The following is a 23310-nucleotide window of genomic DNA, read 5'->3' on the forward strand; positions in this document are numbered from 1 at the left end:
TTCCTGTGTGTACGTGTAGCTCTGTTTGGTAGCAGTGCTGCACTGGCATTTCTGTGTCAAATGGTTCTGACTGGGCTTCTTTTCAACAGTGGCATCTGGCACCTTGTCTACTGTTATGGGAATGAGATTCTACAACTCCAAAAAGGCAATGCCCGGGATAATTGCCGGTGCCAGGTAACCACCTGTCCTTTGTCCTTGTCTGTGTTATTGAATGAACATTTTATTTAACTCGTCTGTGGATTATGTTGTTTTAAAAATGTTACATGGTAAATTCTGTGAAAAATGCAATCTTCTGGTGGTGTTCAGCTAAATGAAATTATGTCAATGTTTTCTCCCTTCTTGTTCTTTATGAGATTTTTGCCTCCACCTCCCTCTTTTTATAGCAACTATTCTGTTCCACAGTTTACTGATGGTTGGACGGCTTGGATTGCAGATGATGGAAAAACCTCTTAAGCCATAAATCTACATTAAGTGACTTGAAGATACGTGATTGAGAAGCCCAAAAATGCAACTGCCTAAATGTGCTGCACAGAAGTGGAAAAGGCACTGCTACCTGTGCATTGTGTTTTTCATATCCTAATGCACGTGGGTTGTGTTTTTAAAGGACCCACATAGAGAGCCCTTGTCATGTCTTCCAAAATGGTATTTGTCTTAACATTTTCTGCACTGAAAGCAAGCAAGAAAATATGAGTATAGCATTAGTTTAGCTTCTGGTCCTGCAACTTAGTGTAGGCAAAGACCTCCTGGCCCTTGCATTCAGACAGTTGTAGGATTGAAGCTTAAACGCACATCCTGACTCATCCTTCTAAAATCATGTATACCTCTAAAACCAGGGGAGAAGAGCAGCTGATTTGTCACTAGTAATTAATACAATAAACATGCTCATTCTGTTTCATCTCCCTTCCCATATCAGTTTATCTGTTCACAGTGTTTGTCAGTCAGGGAGTTTGTTTTCCCAGCACTGCGTGTTAGAGCCTGGTCCCACAAAACACAGCCACGGAGCGAGTCGAGGCTCTGCTGTTGTGCAATAAATGCACACCCATGCCTTGTGGTCACTTGTCAGCAACAGCACTCAGCTCTGTGTCACTCACTGTGATTTTACAGGTTACTACTCATAAATCAAAAATACACTTTATTAGGTAATGCTGAATTGTAGGTACAGCTTTATTAAAATGTTACTTTAAATAAACTAAAAAATTATTATTGAAAACTTTTGTGTTCTACACAACTTTTTTTGTCTCTGATTGTTCACCTGGATTGATACAGTTTGGTGCCTTTCCTGCGGCAAGCATGAATTGTATAAATAATCTATTCTATCCCTGAATCTAGTAGCTTGTAAATATAAAAATCTGAACTGGAAGGGAGGTGGAGAGAGCAAAAGCATGCAGACCACCTATTCAGACAAGTATTATATTAAAGATTTTTAGTTAGTTATTTTTTCTTTTTTCCCTGAGGGAGTAATCTATTTTAGATTCAGAAAACGCTGTATGAAAGTTTATTTAAAGACCAAAGGGCTTATTTGATCAGTCTTTGTCCTCAGTTGATTCCCTTAATGCCTGAAATCATTCTAAATATAAACCTTCCGTAGAGAAATATCCTGGAAGATACACATGGATGGTAATGTATCCCTTTTCTGGTCTCATTTAACTTACATCCCTTTTTGCACAGATCCCAAGCTTCGATTTCTTCAACCTTTTTTCTTTGGTGCCTGGCACTGAGAGAGATGGAAGCAACAGGGCTGGTCCATTAGATTGGTGAGAGTCTGGAGTTGCTCAGAATTCTCTGAGTATCAGGGTAGTACCTTGGCAGGAGGGTCACATCCTGTCGTTTTCCTTCCCTCCTCCCTTGTCGCAGCAAAACAGGCACAAGTGACCTTGTGCTGCCTGAGCAGGAGGCACAGTGGCCATAGCCAAGCTCTGCCAGCAGGGCAGTGGTTTGCCAGGCAAGTCACAGGGATGAGGCAGGGCTGAAGTCAAGCCAGGATGCCAGGTCAATCAGACTGGGTTCCAGATCTGCAGGGATGTGGCCAGGAACGCGTGCAGCTCCAGCAAGGGTCCCAGCAGCCCGGTCCCAGGCCAGACAACTTGGGTCAGAGCTGACTTGAGCACAGACAGACCTGGAGGAAAAACTGCTCAGAGCACCTTCTTAGAGCCCTTATTAATCAGCCTGCAGAGTTCAGCTTCAGGTGTTCACCTGTATTTACATTTCCCTCCTACCACCGTGCATAGAAATAAGGGGTGTGCAAGACAGAAGATGGTTTGTTACATGTCACCCTTTTAAGTGCCTAATCCCAGCTCAGGACGCAGCATTGGTGGGCAGGTGTCCCCATGTCTTGGTTCTAATGTGAGAAAGTTAGTAAGCCAGACATTAGCATTTAAGACACTTTTATTTAAACTGCTTTATGGGGTTTTTTTTGCCTCTTCATACTGCTCTTGAAGCAGTTTTGTTCTGTAGAAGTGGGATGCAAACATAAATGGCATCTCCTACAGTAAGCTGAGAACAGCCTCAACCCAGCAGTTCTCTAATTGTATAATCCTGGTCTCAAATCAGATAACTTGTGAATTTGAATTGCAGTTGTCTTTAACAGAATAAAGACAATAGAAAGCAGAAAACTGGACTGGTAAGCTTTTAAACTTTTAGACCAAAGTGTGAACGATGGCTGCTGTTCCACGAGCTTTGAAAAGCAATAGCTTGAACTGAGACTGCTGGTAGACGTAATTTAGAACTTGTGGTAGAACTCTCATGCTCAAGAGATACAGCAGTAACACAGGCAAAGGGACAAGAGAAAAATCTTAGCCTTACATAAAGTTTCAAAGGGGTAAAAAGTATCAGCATATACTAAATTTTTTAAGCATTTCTGTACTAGCAGTCCAATGTGTACCAGTGAATCAGAGTTAAATGACTGTACAAAGGCTGTTAGCCTTTTCTTGCTGTTTGCAACAAGAATCACTGAACACTTGTTGTGCTTTGTTTGTGGACAAGTAAAGACTGATAGGGTTGTGTGAAAGCCCTTTCAAGGTTCATTAGCACACGACAAGGACAGCACGTTTCTTCTAACCGCATTTAGTGCCATAAATAGTATCTGTTTGCTTTTCTGCTCTAAGGTGACTCACAGACACGTGAGCTATGAACATTTTATTAGTTAATTCCTTGACCAGGCTGTGATTTTTAATTGCCATTGGCATCTTGTACTAGAGATGAGTGATTAATTTATCTTGTTTTTTAATTACAAAATCATAGCATTTATGCCTGTTACAAATAGTCTGAAGGTGTCCTTCATTGCCATAGCAAGTTACAGATATGTTCTACAGTTAAATTAAGATGCATTTAAGTAGCATGGGGACATCTCTTAGAACTAAGGGAATGACAAATACTTAATCCTACACCAATGGCAATTGAATTAAACTTTCTAGTGCATTACTAACCAGACAGCCCGATCCCTGCATAGTATTACATTATATATCCTACAGTATTAAAAACAACTGGTGTTTTCTTTAGGTGCAATTTTCATTAAAAAATATTTGACTTTTTGGTACAACTGTTTTAGATTAAATTGCTTTCCAGGAAGTTAACATAACCCATATATTATGACACATTGGGTCAACAACAGGAATTTAAATTTTAATATCCATTTCTAAAAGCCATACAAATAAATTTCTTTTTTTACAATGCTTGAAGTCATCATTAACAACTTTACATCTTTGAAGAATATACTCAGTTTGTACTTTGAAATGGCAAGTTTGATGTCACTATTAAGTCTAAAGCATTTATTCTAAATGCAGTTGTTAATTGAAGTAGTCCAGTTCAACATCCTAATAAACAATGTACTGTACATTGCAAAGTCCTTTGGGCAATATTATTATAAAAGTTAGCATAAAAGCTGGGGAAAGTACTGAATGAGCACATAAACAGTGACCTACTGAATTATTGAAGTTTTGTGTGTGTTTTCAGGTACCTAAGTTGGCCTTTAAGATCTAAACCAGAAAGCAATGTCTTTGAAGAACAGACCAATATCCTTCCTCATGTAGCTTATTCAAACTTTGTAGTTTAGTTTATCACCCAATAAAGACAGGTAGGAACAAGAGTTTAGTGATAATTTAGGCCTTTTTGGCTAATTCACCCTTAAAATGACTGACAGACTGTAGTGATTTAGGCTCCTTAAAAGATCACTGTGACACTCCCTTGACAGCACAGAGATAAATCTCTACAGATCTTTGGCCAAAAATGGCAATAAGGTAATTAAAACAGCAAAATTTAATTGTTAGGCCTCACGTCACAGCTTGGTAAGTCGTATTCAGTACTTGTTTAGCTATTTTTCAGTGTTGCTATATCATTCAACAGCCCTATATCAGCCAAATTTTTAGACCTTCCTTGTGTAGTATCTATCAGTGGATTGCCTATGTCCTGCTACAAGGGTTTCAGTTCTCATTGCTACATGAATATTTGCACCTTACAGACCCTGAGTTACTGTTTTACAAGTGAATTCTGAAATCCTTGCAGAGGATGTTCTTGAAGACTGATGTTCTTCACAAAGCCAGATCCGTGCTTTCACTCTCATCTTCCATCTAAGGAACCAGCCTAACACCTGGAAGCCTGGTGCTGCTCTGCTTCAGCCCTTCTTCGTGCTGCTCGTGTGCTTCAAGCACATACCAGCAGCAGATGTTGCACTGGATGAACAACCCTAAGAGTTGTTCTAAAGAGTACGAGAACAGAAGATCTATATATAGAAAAATGTCAGGTGAAATCTACTTCTCAGTTTTGGCAATATATGTTGTACAATACTTCCCTGCATCCTACTTTACAGCCAGTATTTTACATGGTATTACATGTACTATACAGGTAATAGAACTATATTGCATAGTCTTAGGAAAAGCTGGAGAAAATAGGCTTTTCAGGTTTCCAAGTGCGGGAGAACTGAACACAGAGCACGTAATATCCACATAGGATGGCATTTTTTATCTGTTCCCTCCATATTTGGCCACCCAGTCTGTTCCCCCATGTACTCGCTGAATTGTTGGGGGCTGAGTTAAGATACTCATGTTTTTTGCTGCTGAATTGAAAGTAGGACCTGGTAGTGGAGGACGAGCAGCTTTGGTTTTCCAGGAATAATCTGAAAGGAATAAGAACTCAGAATTAGTTATGACTAAAAGGTATTTTACTCCTCTACAGAGAAAAGAATGAGAGCTCACAGATGCCTTATGGTCCTCAAGGATGCTAATGTAGGATCCTTGAGGATGCTTTGGTCTCCTGAATGTCATAAAACATCCTGAGTTGGAAGGGACCCACAAGGATCAAAGAGTCCAGTTCCTGGCTGCACACAGGACAACCCCAAGGATCACACCATGTGCCTGAGAGCATGCTGTCTATGCTTGTTTTGAGATAAGATCATTTTTTCCTATAGTTTGTGTGTATTATTCTCACCTACTGAATAGTTGTTTTGCAGCAATCCCTCAAGAAAACACTGAGAATGAAATTCAGTGGAAAAGCTGATGCAAATGCCAACAACTCTGTATCTCTTATTACAACACTGCTACAGAATGAAAGTGTTCTTTCCTCTATCTTAAATATTTTTAAAAGCATGTCATTATAACATTGATAAATTTATTAAGATTCAGACAGCTTAGCCTGAAGGACAGCTTCTGGGGACCCTCTTGTTCCTTTTGAGATTTTATGCCTTTTATTCCCTTCTTGCTTAGCTCAGAACTCCTGGTGTACTTGGTGGCAAGTCGTCTTTGCTCCATTTCCCATTTCTCCATTGATTTAATAGGAATTATTCCAAGTCTGAAGGCTTTCTTTCTCTCTTAATGTTGGCACCCACCTGATCTCAGGCACTAGCAGTAGTGCACTACTGTATTCCTGGTCTTCCTATTCAGATTTCCCCTTTTGACATTTCACGTAGTTGCTACTTCCTCAAGTTTCATGTGGTTAAAGTAATTGCTCTGCTGCGAGGGCTGACATTTCATCATGTTCATGACCAATTCAGCCATTTTCCCAAGCCTTTAAAATCAGCCAGCTGGGACCTCTTTTATCCAGACTCCTGCTATACTCCTTGTTTCCTTAGCATTCCTAAGGCAGATCCTGTCCCTTCTATTCCTACTTTTGTAGTTTAGTCTTATGTACTGATACTCTTTAAAACAAAATTTAACATTTAAATTGAATGGTTTTTTTGGTGCCTAGGTATCATTCTGATCCTTAGAGAAAACCACCTATTTTTTGGTACTGTTTTTCAACAGTGGATTGAACCTGTTAAGGAACAGGTGAGGATCAAGACATTTAAAAAGGGGGAACACCAATGAGCTGAAATTTGGGGTCAGGTCTCCACCTCTTTATTTTACGCTGGCATTCCCTATCTTTCATCAGCAAGTATGATTCTAGCCTACACTATCTTGGCAATAAATGTCACTTTTCCTGGCATTTTCCTCAGAAAAATTGATCTTTATACTACATTAAATTATTTAAATTATGGCATTAAAAAACTTAACAGAAAAAATAAAGAGAGCAAAAACAATTGAGAGCATAACTTATTACATTTTCGATAATATAAAGCAAAGGGTCACCAAAAATGTTAATGTTCAAATACTGACATCTAGGAGATAAAACCTGCCATTTGCTTTGTCCTTATCTCTCTTCCCATACAAGTCTGAAAACTTTAAGCTAAATATGAGTGGTTTGAGCAATAAGATTCTTGTTCTTCTCCGGAACATGGAAGAGTTTAATTGACCTCCATCTGCCAGCCTTCTGACTTCTGCTACATATATTCAATTTGTAATTACAGATTAACAGTAAATTTATTTCCCTTTGGAACGCCACATGTGATTCCTTTTTTTTTTTTTGCACTATTCACAGCAGTCTAGAGAGAGTTGCAGATTTTGTCCTCCTATGAACTTCTTGATCCATGCATTGTGACAAACCAACTCTTGCAGTTGTGTTTCAGCAGTGAATCAGATGAATGGAGTCCCAACTACACGACCATTTACTACACAGTTGTGGAGTTACATGATTTTACAGTTCTGCTTAGCCCATCACCACTAATGAACTGTAGTTCAAGGAATGGTCCAAATCTTCTTTACACCTTTTGTAATTATTTTCTCGTTTATCTAACAAATGTTAGTAGCAGTAGTTTCTCTAACTATCAGGACAGCCTCTAGACACCTACATGCAGCTCGCTTATATTAAGAATTTATGCCCTAAAATTTTATTTACAAAACTCGAGGAAAACCTTACCAAGGGCTAATACATCTCCTCTTAGGAAGCATGGAAAATGAGTATTTCTCTTTGTCTTGGTTATGAGTAGTAAAAGAATATTTCTTACCTGATACAGGTGCACCAAGAGGTGCTAGCTGTATCCTTTGTCCAGCTGATCCAACTTCTTTTTTATGGAAGGAAGAGGTGTACAGTCCCAATGGGTTGTAAGCACCACTACTTACAAAGCCAGGATTTCCTGTTGACATTACAGAATTTTAGAATTTTCAGCTGCATTCAGAAAACTTTGCCTACTTTTTATAGTCACTTCAAATTATATTTGCCGTACCACAAATACAAGAGTACCAGGTATGAGCGTTCTTTAAAAACTCCCTAGTGCTCGTCTCTTTAAAAACATTCTTTCATTGAATTCATTCTTTGCTTTGTATATTAGTTGGACCCTTTCCAGCACTTAGGAGACAAAAATTCATCAGGAATAAAGACAAAGAGCAGGGTGAACGTTTTATTAGTACTTCCTTTAAACTTAAGACCACATAGAAGGGTTTACACTGAGTTGCAGAGGAATGTAGGATCTTACCTTTTGTTTACATCTACTTGCTTTACTGGAAGCTAGTTTAACTAGTGCTCAGTACTACTCTTATGCTCAACATGTTTGGCCTAAATCTATCTGAAAGAATGGAACCCAACTTCTCTTGTGGAAAGTGGTGCACCACTTGAAGTTGACTTTGACAGTTCCCACAGTTGAAGGCCTGTTATAAAAGTCAGACCCAATTATCCTCTCTCTTTAACCCTGGTTATAATTCTGTTTGTGCCTAGTTTTGGTCCAGATCTTTCTTTAAAGCAGCACGAGCCTGAGAAGGTTGACATAACCATCCTAATTTGGAAGTACATTGTGCATGTACACAAGAAATTAGTACTGAAATTAGGGTCCAGTGGAAGAGTGATCTGTTACAATACTTACACTCCCTAGTCCAAGAAAATTTCTTACCTTCTTAAAGTCTGTCATCATTTGGGACAGTGTTACAACTATGCTGGCACAATGTCCAGAGAGAAATGCTTTTCTGTAGTGGTATGGTTCTGTGCTCAGTAGTATTAAATTTGTGAAGTAGAAGGTTATACACAGTAGTTTATTTTGACCTTTATCAAGTGTGAGCATATTCATCACACCTTCAAGTGGTAGTTGCAGAAAAACAGAGTATCTGCTTTCCCAGTTTTTCTGTCTCCTAAATCTTTTTGCAATACCATAATATTCCTCTTCACACCAACATTCCCAGACCTGTGTGATAATGTCAGAGCTCAGAGCAGTGGAACTATAAGGCACAAACTAGACTGCCTGGAATCCTGAGGTTCCTCCCTTTTACTGTAAGGTAACTCCACCAAAACCTGTGCAACCACAGCACTGTAAGATCAGTGTAACAAGTAGGGAATCCAAATGTAGGAAATGGTGCAAGTCCTGAGTACTGTCGTGAACAATTCATCCCTGAGGGGAGATGCACGTGCTGCATTAGGATCACTTCTTCACCATTATCCAGTGACCTGCTGTGGATTATAATTAGGCTACTAAAGTATTATCTGCCTTTTAAAGCACAGTAAGTTCCAAGAATCCCGAAGAAGCCATAATGAAGAGAGCAAGGTTTGACAAAAAAGATTGCAACTGAAAATGGAAATATACAATCATCAGGAACTTGCATTATAAGTGTGATTTTTTTACAAGAAACTGTAAAACTTAAGTAGGAAATGTACAAAGAACCAGGCTGTAACTGCTATAAATTACCTTTTGGATCCTCTAATTTTTCGTTCAACCTTTCTTTGCATGATAGGTTTTCAATAGGTATAATTAAGTTCTCATCTGTAGACAAGGAAAATTAAAGGAAGAAAAAGATGGAAGGACAGACCTTTAGAAAAAGGGTATGAAGAACCAATCTAGGTGATGCAAAAGAAATGAGGAGGGAAAATAAGCAAGCAAGAATGAATATTTGACACATTAGTAACTACAATGTCTTATTCTTGTTTTCTTAAGCAGGAAATGTTACTCCAAAAAGTTACTCTACAAAGTCCATTCTAATTATGGACTACCAATATGACTTACCAACAATGCAATCACACTCCATTTACAATTTCAAGGACTTGGTCATATCTGCAAAGTTGACTGATCATAAACTTACAATCCTTCATAAATAAAGCACTTGTAGCTATTTGCTCTTATCTTATTTTGCCTGAGAGCAATATTGTGGCTGATGGAAAAAAACCAAAACCCACTTAAATAAACTATACATAGTTATTTAAACACAGCAGTGTCAACTTTCAGATTTTCAATATGAAAAGAGAAAAGTTATAAATTACATGTATTGTATTTCCATGATCCATCTATCCTGGTTTCATGTGTGTCTGTCTTAAATGTTGCTGTCTCCCCAGTATATAAAACATCACATGCAATTTAAGATACTGATAGAAATAATGCCAAGTATTTTCAAATATAAAAATTAATCAGTTTTAGTGCTTTGTTTCTCTAAATTCTTGGTAGTAAGACAAATGCAGGATTTCTACCATTAGTATTCATCTTAATTTTATCTTTAGTGCAGTTCAGTAAGTAGATGTCTAGACTATCAGTGAAAACATTTGGAAGCAGATGTTTGCCTTTCTGTGCCTGATTCCCTTGCAAGCTTATTTATCAATAAATTACTTCTGAGGCAGATGGATGCTCTATTTCAGAAAACAAAAATGATACACATGATGACAGCTTTAAAAAACCTCTTCTATTCCACAAAAAATTCTGGTAGGTGCTGTTATTTTTCCACTTTCTAAAATCTTGCACGTTAATTCAGATGAACAACTTCAGCTCACCTGACCTTCAGAGGGGAAAATCAGGTTTGTTGACACTGCAGAATGGCTACTAAAGTTCTGTTAAAAAGGGGTGCAGCATCTGCATGTAAGCAAACCTTCTGAAGTTCTTGCTGTACAAGCATGTAAAGCTGGGAGGTTTATTGGCAAGTAAGTGTTGGAGAGTGACTCGTGCTAGCTGGACAATGGCTGCAGAGTTGTTAACAAGGTAACCTCCTGTAACAGGGACAGTGTACCTGAAGTACAGGGCTTGGTGGTGAACAGACAGATTTCAGTCCGGAGTCTGATGCTTTCCTCAGTGAAATCTTAGATGAAGTGTTTAACTAGTGTTGGCACTCACTCTATAAGATGCTGATAATAGTGTTCTTCACAAAATATAGTCTCACTGAAAGTTCTTTCCTGGAAATAAGGAGACTTTTCTTGCAGCAAAGGCTTTAGGACAAGGCCAAAATTGATAAAAGACATGTCTAAAATATTAGGCAGCACTTCTATTACATGAGTACATCACCCACCACTTTGTTTTCATGGGTGACACTGCTGTTTGATAGTGTTCCATGGCACAGGGAGCAGGTAGTAATGAGGTGAAACTACTTGCTTAAATATAGTAAAATAATGGTCTCAGTGGATTATATACAAAATTTATCTTGACAGAACTTTATAGGTGGGGGTTGGTCTGCACCTTCCTAATGTTTTGAAAGCAAAATACGTAAGTTCACATATGAAAAAGTTGTTATTTTAAGAGTCTTTCACTAGAACAAGAAAAAAAGAGAGCCTGGAATCTAAGCTAAACTGCTTAAGTTAAACCAGATGGCCTTAACTAAAGTAATTAAATAAAGTACAAGAAGATATAATGTGACCATTTACAATTACACTTTTACCTGTAGTATTTCTGCTGTAAGTCAATCCTCCCCCAGCATTTGCCAGTGATTTAGAAAACAACTGGTTGTTCCAGGTTCTGTGTGATCCTTCTTTATTGACTGCTGCTAAAGAGACAGTCTTCGGGTTTACACCTTAGAAAACAAATAAAGGAAAATGTTATAAATACCAAATTTCAAACATAATTCAACCAATAAATGACATTTCTAGAACAGAAAACCAACACTGAATTTTTTGTCTTATGATGTAAAACACCATAACTGTAAATTAACCATGTCCATTGATTAGATTTTTAAGCTGAACCATGAAAACCAGTGACACTGATTTAAGAACAATTCTCTTCATGCTTTGAAAAGGAATTTAAAAAGATGTTTCAGTAGAGTTACTTGGTTTCTATAAAACTATAATCTCATAATTGATATTTTCGTCTGTAAAAAAAGGAACACACAAATTAAAAATACCTATCAAAACCTGGGGTTCCCAAGGCTGAAAATAAACTATTTCTTCAAGGGTTAAGTTAAAAAGTAGGACAAAGATGTTCTTGTTACTTCAGCATGTTACAAGCATTACAAGAGTTAATGGGATTACAACACATGAAAGCACCTCCCAGATCTACTGGGTGCAGAACTAAAGTAATAGGGATAAATAACAACTATGTTCTTTGGACCTATTATTCCCTTACATGTCGAAATTAATTATTTTTTACATCTACGCCTTTCTCATTGAAAACCACAGAGACATTCGAATTGTGCTTAAAAAAAGGTAAGAAATACACATGACCCTTCCATTTGTGTTACCTTTAGATAGGGAAGTTCCTCGCCCTTTGTAATTTTCTTTTCTTTTGGACTTGAACTGTAGAGTCTCTGGGCATCCTATTTAACATTCAAGAAGTGATTTCATATTCAGAAGTCACCACTACCCTAATGAATTCCTGACAAATTAATCATATGTTGTAACAAAACAACTTCCCCGACAATGGGGAATTCCTTTGTGAGCCACCTAAATTCTCACATGTGGATTACAGAAGTCATTATATGATTACTGTAATTGTACAAACCACCATGGTAACAAATAGAAGATACTAAATGAGACACCAAGAAAATAATTCGATTATAGAATATATTCAGAATACTAACTAAAGGAAACATTCTTTTTGCTTTCTCCTTCTTTCCATTCTAAATCCCAGTAATTACATAATATCATGTTATTTTCCTGATAAAATCACCCAGATTTGGACTAAGATATCTATTTCTAAAGAAAGATGACTACCTTAGGAAAGGAAGTGAGTGTGGGAATTCCTACCAATGCCAGTGGCTGGATATTTCTAAACGCTTTGTACAAGGAAGGGGACTGTGTTTATCAGAACTTATGTTCAGAAAACCCCAAACATGCTGACACTGCAAAATTGGTAAATATGCATGATATAAAATCATAGAATCACAGAATGGTTTGGGTTGAAAGAGACCTTAAAGATCATCTAATTCCAACTCCCCTGCCATGGGCAGGGACACCTTCCACTAGACTGGGTTGCTCAAGGCCCCACCCAACCTGGCCTTGAACACTGCCAGGGATGGGGCATCCACAGTTTCTCTGGACAACCTGTCCAGTGCCTCACCACTCTCATAGTAAAGGATTTCTTCTGTATATATTTTCTAAATTTCCCCTCTTGTAATTTGAATCCATTACTCTTAATCCTACCACTATGGTTCCTGATGAAAAAAATATATGTAATTTCTTTAGTCCTCACATACACCTCCTTATGGGTTAATCAGGATATATTCCTAGTAACCCAAGAGATGCTGGCTTTATATTACTGAGGATTTTTTATGTTACTGGTCATAAGAGGGCCTGTGAACTTTTATGGTGTACAAGCAATGTTGGTTGGCGTCCTGCCATGTTTACATAGCCAGAAACTGCTGCATCAGTTGTGATGAGGTTTGTTCTGGGAAAGGCATTTAGTCCAAAATTTGAAAATTTAGCCATGTTATGAACAATAAAATTATCCAGTGAGAAATCTAAAGCTCAAATGTACTGTATGTGGATTGTGCACAGCTTGTATTTTCTACATGTATTGACTTTTAACCTTACCAGGCAGATATCTTGATTGGTTTATATAGTAATCTTTTGCTGATGTATTTGATCTTTCGGAATCATTTCTCATCAGAACTGTTTTGTTTTCCCCTCCTGGCTGGATACAGCATGAAGCTTTTGGTTCTGGCACACTGAAAAATCAAAATTTTCAAACCATGTGACCAACAAGTCCAGCCCAGAATATCACAAGCTGACCTTAGCCTGAAGAATACAGTGCTCTTCACTTATCCTACTTCTATCAGTAGAGTCTGTTTCCACAAAGTAACAGTCAAACATAACACCTCACGAGAGCCTGACCTGGGATTTGAAGAAAGAAATGTATCCAACACTATGGAATTAAAGCAAATGTGGCAAAATGGCAGAACACAGTACCACTTAACCCACAAAGGAAATGATGTCAGTATGCCAAATTTTAGTGAAACAGGTTCTTAAATACACAACAAACACCTGAACCATATAGTACCTGAAAATAAACTTGATTCTGTATGGAGATTACCGCCACTATAGCAACACACCCAAAGCTGATCTGCTCATACAACTCTTGGCATTCTTGCAGAATTTTGGTGACTTGAATTTTTATAGACTTGTCTTAATCAACCTATAAATCTACTTATGGATACTGTTTACTAAAAGAAACTGTGATTTTATAATTGTAGGACCTACCTAAAAAGAAATTCCTTGTTTTTCTTTTCTTTTGACAGTGCAATGCTAGGCTTCTTTGAACATGACATTCCAAATTCAGGGTCATCCAAGTCATCCCAGCTATCCATAGCCTTTACCAAAGTCTGACCCCACCGTCTTCTGCAGGTTTTAGGACCTAGTACACCATTCAGAGGGCAACTAGCTGCTTGTTTCTATTTTAAATTTAAAAAAAAAAAAAGTTAAAATAATAATAATAAAAAGAAGCACTTCAATTCTAAAATTTTATACTTTGTATCTAGTATAACTCCTGACTACTGCTTACAGATTTTGAGAGAATTTTTCCCAGTGTGTTGTATCTATCTGTTTTGGTCATAGTCTCATTATGACTTTAAGCACAAAACATAATAATAATGCCAGCATGTATTTGGAGTGTAGTTCTTTTGGACTGTTATCCTTAAATTGCTCAAGTCTACCCGAAGCAGTGAGGTTAACATTCTGTTTGCAAACCTAGTTCAGTGCTCAACCCCTATTACTGGCATCTTGCTGAACTCATGCTCTAAACAGTGGTAGATGAACTGTCAAGAAATAGAGCACAGTGGTGCAGAACACTGCTGTGCCCCCAAAGTAAATACAGCAAATGAAAGAAACCGGTCAGGCCTTTTCTTTAACATTCTGTTCCAATGAAATTACTAAATTTCAAAACTGTCCTTCCATCTGACTATCATTTGCTTTCCAGTATTCTCTGAATACCTATTATTTTTAACATACTTTGTACTGCAGTTCAGTGAGTACAAGTCAAAAGCAAAACAGAAGTTACAAACCAAAGTTTACTAGTCATCTTCCTAAAAATCTTAATTGCTAAATTCTTACAAGGTTAGAAACGGGATATTTTTGGATATTCTCCTGCATGAGGCAAGTGAAGTTCTCCCTTTCCACTTCTCTATTGTGTACTGACAGTATTGTTGTGAATTGTTTCTCAAAGGTCAGTAAGTGACAGCTGTTTCAACTCCATTACTGCATAAGCATGTCAGTGAGGGCTATTATAAATGAATGTTATTACAAGCAATCTATTCTTCTAACTTGCTATAAAATTTTAATAAGCAGGCAGTTACATCCTCAATTAGTCCCTAGTTATCTATCTGTATCTCCTCTAATAAAACATAACAATTTTCAAGGCATCACCTGGCTGAATAAACAAAGAACTTGTAATAAAACCATCTATGTAGTTATTGAAGACAACTTACAGGCGTTGAGTTTTTATTGATAATTGGAAAAAGTGGTTGTGCCTGTGGCTGCTGCTGCTTTGGTACTTGCTGGTTAGCTGTGTTCTGAGGCAACTGAATTTGCTGGAGGGGCTGGTGGTTAACCTTTGGCAGAGGCTGTGGCTGTGTTTTGTCAGATAAATCAGGTGAAGACAGAGGTTCTGGCTTAGCTTCCAGTTTAGGTAAAGATGGCTTTGGCTCTGTTGGCTGAACCGGTTTAACAGGAGTCTGTTTCTCCAGATACTGTGGAGGAGGTCCTAAAATTTGGCCAACTTGAAAGTAAGGGTACTTCAAAGCCTGCAGAAGAAGATATAAACACACTAACTTTACTTCAAAAATTTGACTTCGGTAACCTCATCAAGGATCAAAGTAGGTTTCTGAAACATTTGAGCAAGCTTTTCAGCACAAATGAAAGATGGATGCAGAACGAGATCATACATAAAGTCTATATTGAGAACTAGCAGTTCTGTATTTCAAACTCTTCCCATCACAGAACTTAGTAATATTGATCCATTTGTACATATGACAGCAGTCATACCCTTTTGTTCCCTTCTTTATTGCTAGGTGGAGTCTGTGTTTTGAGGTGCATTATACATCCAACACCATTCTATATTTATGCAGTAAAAAATTTCAATTTTAAAAGAAGTAGTCCCCACTATCTTGACCACATGCCTTATTATATGTTTCCCCTGCTGACCGTGCTTTGGCAACTCAAAGAGTAGGCTTGAGGTTTTTAATTAAAACCAGAACAAAACCAACAACATCAAAAACACCAGAAGTGAGATGATTGCCATGTCTGGGTTCTACAATTAGAGGATGTTAATGAGCAAGGTTTCTCCCCCATTTTTCTTATCACCTGCTTTTGCTTTTCTTTAAAATACATTGTGCTTGCTGTGCCTTCATAGTGTTTATTAAGAAAATACAGTGTCTGTCTTAAGGCAGATGTTTATTTGATCCTTTTCCTCTGACCTTTCCATATCCTCTGCTAGATGTAGAGCATGGACACACCTTAGTAACTCATCTCCTCCTATATCAAAACAACACACTCTGCTAATCCTTCTGGGTAGGATCCCACTCTTTGTTAGTTCTCAAAGACATGTTTTGCCTCAGCTGCACTCAAGAATCGCTGCCTTTGAACACATTGCCATGTATATGCATTAAACTCTTCCATCTGACTGTGGATTACACAACTGCTGCAGCTGCTTCCTCAATTACTCACTTGGTTAAAAGCTAGTTATTTGTTTTGTAAAGCACCATACAGTATTTTGTGTAGAGGTACATAGTACTGGACTACAGACAGATGTCCATCACTGTACAATAGACATGCTTTATAAAGAGGAGAGAAATGGTTGCTCTGTTTGGTACCATCTGCTAAATGTTTCTGAATCACTTCCATTACATCCACCTAGAATAACTTGCAATATGTCCTTTCTTTCCCAATTGTATCCTCTTTTATACCTTCTAAATAGGATTACATTAGGTATGAATAATAAAAAAAACCCACACAGAATGTAACCATCTTCAGTCCTTGAAATATGTTTTTTGAAAATTAACTCGGAGAAAAATTGTGACCTTTGTGGCCTATTGGTATGTTCTTCGTAGAGTTCTTTCCATGTAACTTCGTACAATTCACATTCCAAGTAAAAATAGTCCTTAGCTCTTCCATACTGCATTCTATCTGTGGCTTTACAAAAAGCAAGGCTTTCGAAGTTTTCAGTACCTCCCTTTGTACAGATGGGGAGGAAAACAGAAGTGGCAGAAGTGTCTGATAGATACAATTGAAACACTTGCACCTCAGCTATTTCTCTGTCCTGTACAGAGAGAGTTTTAAGATATGCCAATATAGAAGACAGCATTGCAGAAATAACTGAAGAGTTTCTGATGTCTGCTGAGCCAGGTTTAGAACTTTCTCTTCTCACCACTTAGTCTCATTCCCACCAAAGTGTTCAAAATGAGGAGACATTTGTGGCCATCACTATTATGGTAATCAATTGGTTTCTGTATCTACAATTTTTTAACAATGCAATAAAATTCAGTCTTATACTTAATCATTCATGTACTCAGACCTGACTTGCTGTAGGTCTCTTCTTTGGATTCCAGTTCAGCATGTCACTCATAAGATGTATTGCTTCATTGCTTGCATTTGGGATGAGAGTTTTTAGGCTTATAGGGACACATTGTGGGAAACGGAAATTCATGGCAGAAGCAAGGTGGTATCCTTCTGTCCAGTCACTCTGTTTCAAAGGAAAGAAAAATCAGCACCAAAAAAGAACGAAGAGGTACTTAGATAAAATTTAATGCAGTTGTAGTTGTGCTTGGTGTGCACAGCTCCTTCCTATATAGTTGAAAACAAGCATTCCTGTTTTCTATGACAATTATTACAACACCAGTGAATGCAGCATCAGTCTCCAATGGCAGTCCTCCTGAGGTCTCCTGTAGCTAAAGGTGGAATCATCACCATGAATAACACACTTGGACACATCTATTTGAAGGAGACAAGAGTGCAGCAGTACCAGGAATGGTACTGAGCATCCCATCTGCCACAGAAATGAGCCCAACAGCTAACTTCAACACACCCTCTTTATGGAAATAGCAGAGGTGAGGCCCTTCCATCCACCATGCCATGGTTGTATAACCATGATGCAGCCTATACAATATAGCACTGATCCCACCATTAGGACAGTCAATGTTTAAGTTACATCTAGACAGTATTGCAACATTAAAAAACCATGACCGCCAGATAAGAACTTTTTTTTAAAGTGTTTAACTTTCCAAAAGTAAACCCTGAAGTCCTTTGTTGCTTGATAACTGCATTCTTGGAATATAGAACTAAAGGACTATCAAAGACCTCAAGAGATCATTTAGTCCATGCCATTGTCCCTTCCCAACAGGTGTTAGTCTCAAAAAGCTTCCAGTTTCTGGCAATCCACAACCACTGTATACAGACTATCCAGAGAGTAATCTCCTCAAGATTAGAAAAATGGAGGTTTCTCATATGAAAATAAAAGACCACTGTTGAGTGTCCTATCATCCATAGACACCAAGAAGGAGTATTTGATTCTTCCCTCTAGAGTGGCCTTTTTATACATTGGAAGGTGTATTTGTTTTCCTTTCTTCCAGTCTTTTTTTGCACAGGCTAAAGAAACCCAAACAGTTCCTAGGGTCTAGGCTTTTAAAGTTTTATTTCTTCCCTAGACTCTGATTTTTCTCTCTTAAAAAGGAAAACTCTAAACTGGATATAATATAGCAAGTGAAACAGAAAGATTAGTTCATATGTTAATGAGCAATACTCCTTTCTCCACACACTGGTATGGTATTTGTCTTTAGACATACAACAAACTAAATAGCTCCTAAGGCCTTTCCTACAGATGTGTTAGCTGGATGGTTACCCACAGCTATTTATGTAGCTGATTATTCCTGCCTAAGTACAGCACTCTGTGCACTACTGAAAACATTTCTTTAAAGCTGCATCTCTACTTCTATACATAAAAAAACCCCCCTCTAAATTCTAATCTTGTTTTCTAATATAATCCTTCTCAGCCTGCCATCTACTAGCTTAAGTAGCAAAATCTACTCCACCAGATGGCCTTCAATACAACTTTAAAAACTTCATCAGATGCAGAACCACTCAAATTCTATTCAATTCATCTTTTGAATAACAGCCAGTGAAGCTTACTCTCTGTGTAAGTCTTTCCAAACTGGTATGCTCTTATCATGCAGTTTGTATATAACTATGCTGATGAGGGACAGCATCAGAAACCTTACTGAAGACAAGGTATGATACCAGTGCTCTTCCTCTATCCACCAAGCTTATTACACTGCTACAGGACAAACTGGACTGATTTGATACAATTTGGTCTTAAGGTACCACGATAGCTATTACTCATATTTTTACGCAGAACAGTTTTAGCTATGTTAGCACAGTCCATGGTAACAATAAAACCTCAAATACAATTGTAAATCACATCTGGTTAAAAAAAGTCTCAAGATTTCAAGCAACTTCCTATTCCACCTCAGAGAATAGTTTGTTCATTTAAATTAATGGAGAAAGACTTCCCTCCTTCACTGCACTGTCCTTCTTTATTGAGTTTGGTGGCATTCTGTCTGCTAGAAATAGTGATAAAGGAACAGTTTACAACAAAGTACCAAGGACTGCGTGTTGAACTGGTGAAGCACAGGGATAAAGTAAAAACAATACAAGAGCAAAAATGAAAAATACATTTATATTTATAAAAAGAAAATTAATTTGGAATAACTTAAAAGTGTCATTGCCAACCCTCATCTAAAGAAAATGCATTTCATTAATCTCTCCTATTGAGATTGTCATCAATTTTTTCATTAAATTCACATACTCCAAGTGCACCACCACTGCCAATAACTGAATAGTGCAATTTAATTTATTTATTAAAATAAAGAAAGAAACTTAGTTTATAAAAAAAAACAAAATAGTTGCCTGCCACTATTTAAAACACCCAGATTCACAAAAGTCATTGGTGTGTTGTTATGGACTTAAGCACAGGAAGGTAAACTGGAATGAAGATAGCTTCTGGGCATAATTCCTGTAATTCATTATTGCAGGATAACAGAATAAATGAAAATGCATGACTGAAAAAATAGTATTTTTAAATCTATCTGCAAAATCAGACTATTAAAATAACTGCTTACATTTTTCAGAATGTAAGTACTTGTAACAAATGATTTATTTGTTGTGATAATTCCTATAATGGTATTTAAGTACTCCTCTTACACAGCAATCTCCCTGAAGAATGCCTTAGCATTGTTGCAAGGAGAGAAAATTCCCAAGTCTGTCCAGCAGATGATGGGTACAAAGTAATTAATTACAGTTTCCTGATCCTAGAGGGCTGACTTACAATGCCCTTAACTCTTAAGTTCTTTAGTGGAGGTTACAGTTTTCTCTGGAATACTCAGCTGGTAATGCTCCCTGCTTTCCCAAGCAATAAGCTTTCTAGTCAGGGAATGACAGACTCTAAACAGTCAGGATTTGCTTCTGTTAGTTCCTTGTAAGGTTAGAGGAAAAAACACAGCAGTCAGCTCAGTGCTGCTCTGCTACTGCACACAGTGAAAACCTCTCTCTGATCTGCCTGCTCTTCAGAGCTTGTTTATGCTGTACAGTGAAAATGTTCCAGAAGCCAGCACGGTGCTGTCTTTCAGATACTCTTCATATACATCAAAATGTTCCTCTTACTGTCCTAGACGTGCAATCTGCTTAAAAAAGCTCACATCTGCATCTGAAAACTCAAGTCTTAAAATACTGCTCCTCTTGCACATTATTCCTGAGGCACAACTGTGTCATGGCAAGCACTGTTTTACACATCATACCAATTTTCACTAAGTCCTCTAGACTCAATTTTCACTTCCACAACATATCTATAACTCTCCACCTGACCTTTTCCTCTCTGCTCTGCCATGAGTTTGCACCTGTTTCTCAGTATGTTCTCTTGGGTATTTTCCCACCACTTCGAGCTCTGCGTGTTCCTAGCTAAGCTTAATCTATTTCTGTTTTAAGTTTTCTGTTCCTTACTTCTCTATTGGTAACAGCTCCTTTACTGGACAAGAACTATACTAAATTTTGTATCAGTAAGAACACTAATGAAACTGATGTTTCTCTCTCCACCCTTAGGTTTTTCAGATCTAAATGGACTGTGTTTGGTCAGTTATTCCACCAATCTCTATTTGCATCCATAAAATACTGACAAACATCTGCCATTTCTTACTTCAGTCTCCAAAAATATTTAACTGCATATGGTCTTTTTTTTTCAGTTCATTCAAAATTTCAAAGGTAACCTTATTCATTTCTTGCATGTTCTTCCCTCCACTTGCTAAAACAACTTTTAAACTGAAGTAAATATAATTGCATCCATTTTTATATGCACCACCCAAACCTTCCTTGAAATTTTAAACAGTATTTAGCTCATCCACAAAATAACTGCAAATAATTGTTTTCTCTCTAAAATATTGCACATTTTCCCTCCATTACTTCTTATTGCTAATAATATTTATGAGACATCTGTGTTTGAGATGAAATGTTTCTTTTATGCTTTAAAAATAAGAAAAGCATAATTTGTCTTATTTATGGTAACTTTTACAAGTTCCAAATTCTGGGTGCCAACACAGAAGAATTACACTTCCGGGAAGGGAAAGCAAATTGGCTCTGGCAAATTAAATCCTAGGAGACTTCTGATTTGCCTTCCATTATGAATAGCTTTAAAAAACTAAATTAAACAATTTTATCTGGCTTTCATCAGAGGAGAGCAAGGCAACACAAAACGGTATGATATTCAACAGATGCCAATATGCAAGAGAAGACTAGCATTACATGCCTTAATGGAAACTGAAAAGAAATACAGTTGAGAAAACGGTAAGTCTGCAGGAAACCTATTGAAACAATAAGTTAATACCTATGTTCTGAAAGATAACATTGAATATTTTGTAATAATTTGATTTAATTTTCTTTGTAATACAATTGTGTGAGGTTTTTTAAGTCTGACCTTCTTTGGAGTCCCTAGCACTTGGCAAATTTTGAAGATTTCATCTACTTCACTTGTGCCTGGGAAAAGAGGTCTGAGTGTGTACAACTCAGCCATTATGCTGCCAACTGCCCATATATCAATAGGTGAGCTGTAGACAGATGATCTCAGCAAAACTTCAGGAGCACGGTACCTGTGAGGATGGAAGGAAATAACAGATAAGTTAAAATGGTCACAGGAAGGTTATTAGTTAAGCTAATGTATTAAATTCTTGATATACTTACCACCTGGTAGAAACATAATCTGTGTAAGGTGGCTGAGATCTTAGTTCTCTAGCCAACCCAAAATCTGCTATTTTCACAAGTTCTGGTCCACTACAGAGAAGGTTTTCAGGCTTCATATCCCTATGAAAAAATCCTGTAGAAGACCAAACAGAAAAGAATGGCAAATTATCACAGAATCACTTCTTAAGCAGCACTTCTAATAGGAGTAATCCAGTATTTACTTTGGGATGTTTTGGAATAGTATAGTGGTTTTCAGTCTTTTTTCTTTCTTTCCTAATTGGTTTTTTTTTAATAAATTCAACATAAAATAATTGCAACCTTCCTCCAACAACTACACACATTTTCCCTCCAGTGATTATTACACCAAGTGTTCTTAAATTAACAAAGGTAAACCGTCATTAGCACACTAAGGAAAATTAATTGGCTAGTGCAGCAACATCAAGTGAAAAACCAGTCTCACAATGAGATCTTCTGCAAAAACTACAACTGCTTTTTCAGTTTTGGATAGTGGAAAATTGAGCATCTGACACGTTTACTTGATTCATAGAATTCCTTGAATGATTTTTAACTAGTTATTTATCATTGTGACAACAAAGGATATCCAAATCCTGCTCAGAAATACTAATATTAGTAATGCAGGCACATAAAGCTTCTTCAAGGCTTGCTGTTGGCTTGAGGACCTCTATACGTAGGCAGTGGTTAAGTCACCAAGCAAATTAATTCTACTGTTTAATTGGAACATACAATTTGTTATGTTATACATTAATTTGATTGAATTCCACTTGCTAGAATAAAGCACTGAATTTCTGCATGCATAAATTGAAAATAATTGTAAGAAATTGGCTGAAATTATTACAATGAAATAAAAATGTTCAAATTTATTATACCTGTTATTCCCTTATACACTTATGATCAAATCAAAATATTAATATTGTAACTTAAAATTGGAAGTTTTTCTTAAAATCTAATATTCTCATTTATCTCACAGAGAAATGAGGTAGGAAAAGAGGATGCTAACAATCAGAGAACAGTATATGATCCTGATCAGAAGGACAAGAAAATGTCAATTTCTGGGTATTTGATAATACTGAACAGAATTAATTATTCATTTAATTCATCGACAGGCCTCTTCAGGGTACACTGAAAGCAAATCAAACCTCACTAGGAACACTGTTTCTTATTTTATTTTCAGCTAGTATTTTATTGTCTCTGGAAAGTTTTAAGTATACCAATGTGACGTGAAGAACAACTATGAAATAAAAATTGCAGTTGAGCATGAGAGTAAATTGCTACCTTTTTAAAGGCAAAAGAGTTTGCTACCAGTATTTTAGAATACAGTTCACAGACAGATATTAAACATGAGGATTAGGAGTTTTGCAAACACTGAAACTTTTTGTTCTTGTGAGCACACCTCACCTCTTGTTGAGACTGTGCCTGTAATTCCTAGCAACATCCCACTTATTAAGCTATTTAAATCCAGGTTATATTTGATAAGGATATTGTTTGAATTTGTTAGTGAACAAGTTATGTTCACTAAGAGTAGAGTATCATATTAGTCACAGTATCTCAACACAAGAGTATTGATGTATCAATGCTTCTCGATTAGATCTTTTTGAGGAAGCA

General features: G+C 37.1%; 2 protein-coding genes across 7 annotated transcripts in view; one reads left to right on the forward strand and one right to left on the reverse strand.

Moving 5' to 3' along the window:
- The window catches only part of LOC103613173 (transmembrane protein 14C), a 2756-nt gene extending 2258 nt beyond the window's left edge, over nt 1-498 (forward strand). The window contains exons 3-4 of the mRNA XM_017730629.1: nt 90-174; nt 384-498. Of these exons, the coding sequence (XP_017586118.1) occupies nt 90-174; nt 384-453 (155 nt within the window). The 3' untranslated portion in view covers nt 454-498. The remainder of the gene's footprint in view (nt 1-89; nt 175-383) is intronic.
- Nucleotides 499-2367: 1869 nt separating this feature from the next.
- MAK (male germ cell associated kinase) overlaps nt 2368-23310 on the reverse strand; it is a 30939-nt gene continuing 9996 nt past the window's right edge. For 3 of the 6 annotated variants that reach the window (XM_017730641.1, XM_017730639.1, XM_017730640.1), the window contains 11 exons: nt 21688-21820; nt 21425-21596; nt 16982-17149; nt 14898-15212; nt 13675-13865; nt 13009-13142; nt 11718-11792; nt 10923-11054; nt 8978-9052; nt 7313-7441; nt 2368-5110 (listed from right to left, as the gene is read on the reverse strand). In XM_017730641.1, coding sequence (XP_017586130.1) covers nt 4956-5110; nt 7313-7441; nt 8978-9052; nt 10923-11054; nt 11718-11792; nt 13009-13142; nt 13675-13865; nt 14898-15212; nt 16982-17149; nt 21425-21596; nt 21688-21820 — 1679 coding nt within the window. In that variant the 3' untranslated portion in view covers nt 2368-4955. The remainder of the gene's footprint in view (nt 5111-7312; nt 7442-8977; nt 9053-10922; nt 11055-11717; nt 11793-13008; nt 13143-13674; nt 13866-14897; nt 15213-16981; nt 17150-21424; nt 21597-21687; nt 21821-23310) is intronic. The other 3 variants (XM_017730644.1, XM_017730642.1, XM_008630875.2) reach the window with 3 other exon arrangements.

Source organism: Corvus brachyrhynchos, unplaced genomic scaffold, assembly GCF_000691975.1.
Source record: "Corvus brachyrhynchos isolate BGI_N302 unplaced genomic scaffold, ASM69197v1 scaffold43, whole genome shotgun sequence".
Lineage (NCBI taxonomy): Eukaryota > Metazoa > Chordata > Aves > Passeriformes > Corvidae > Corvus > Corvus brachyrhynchos.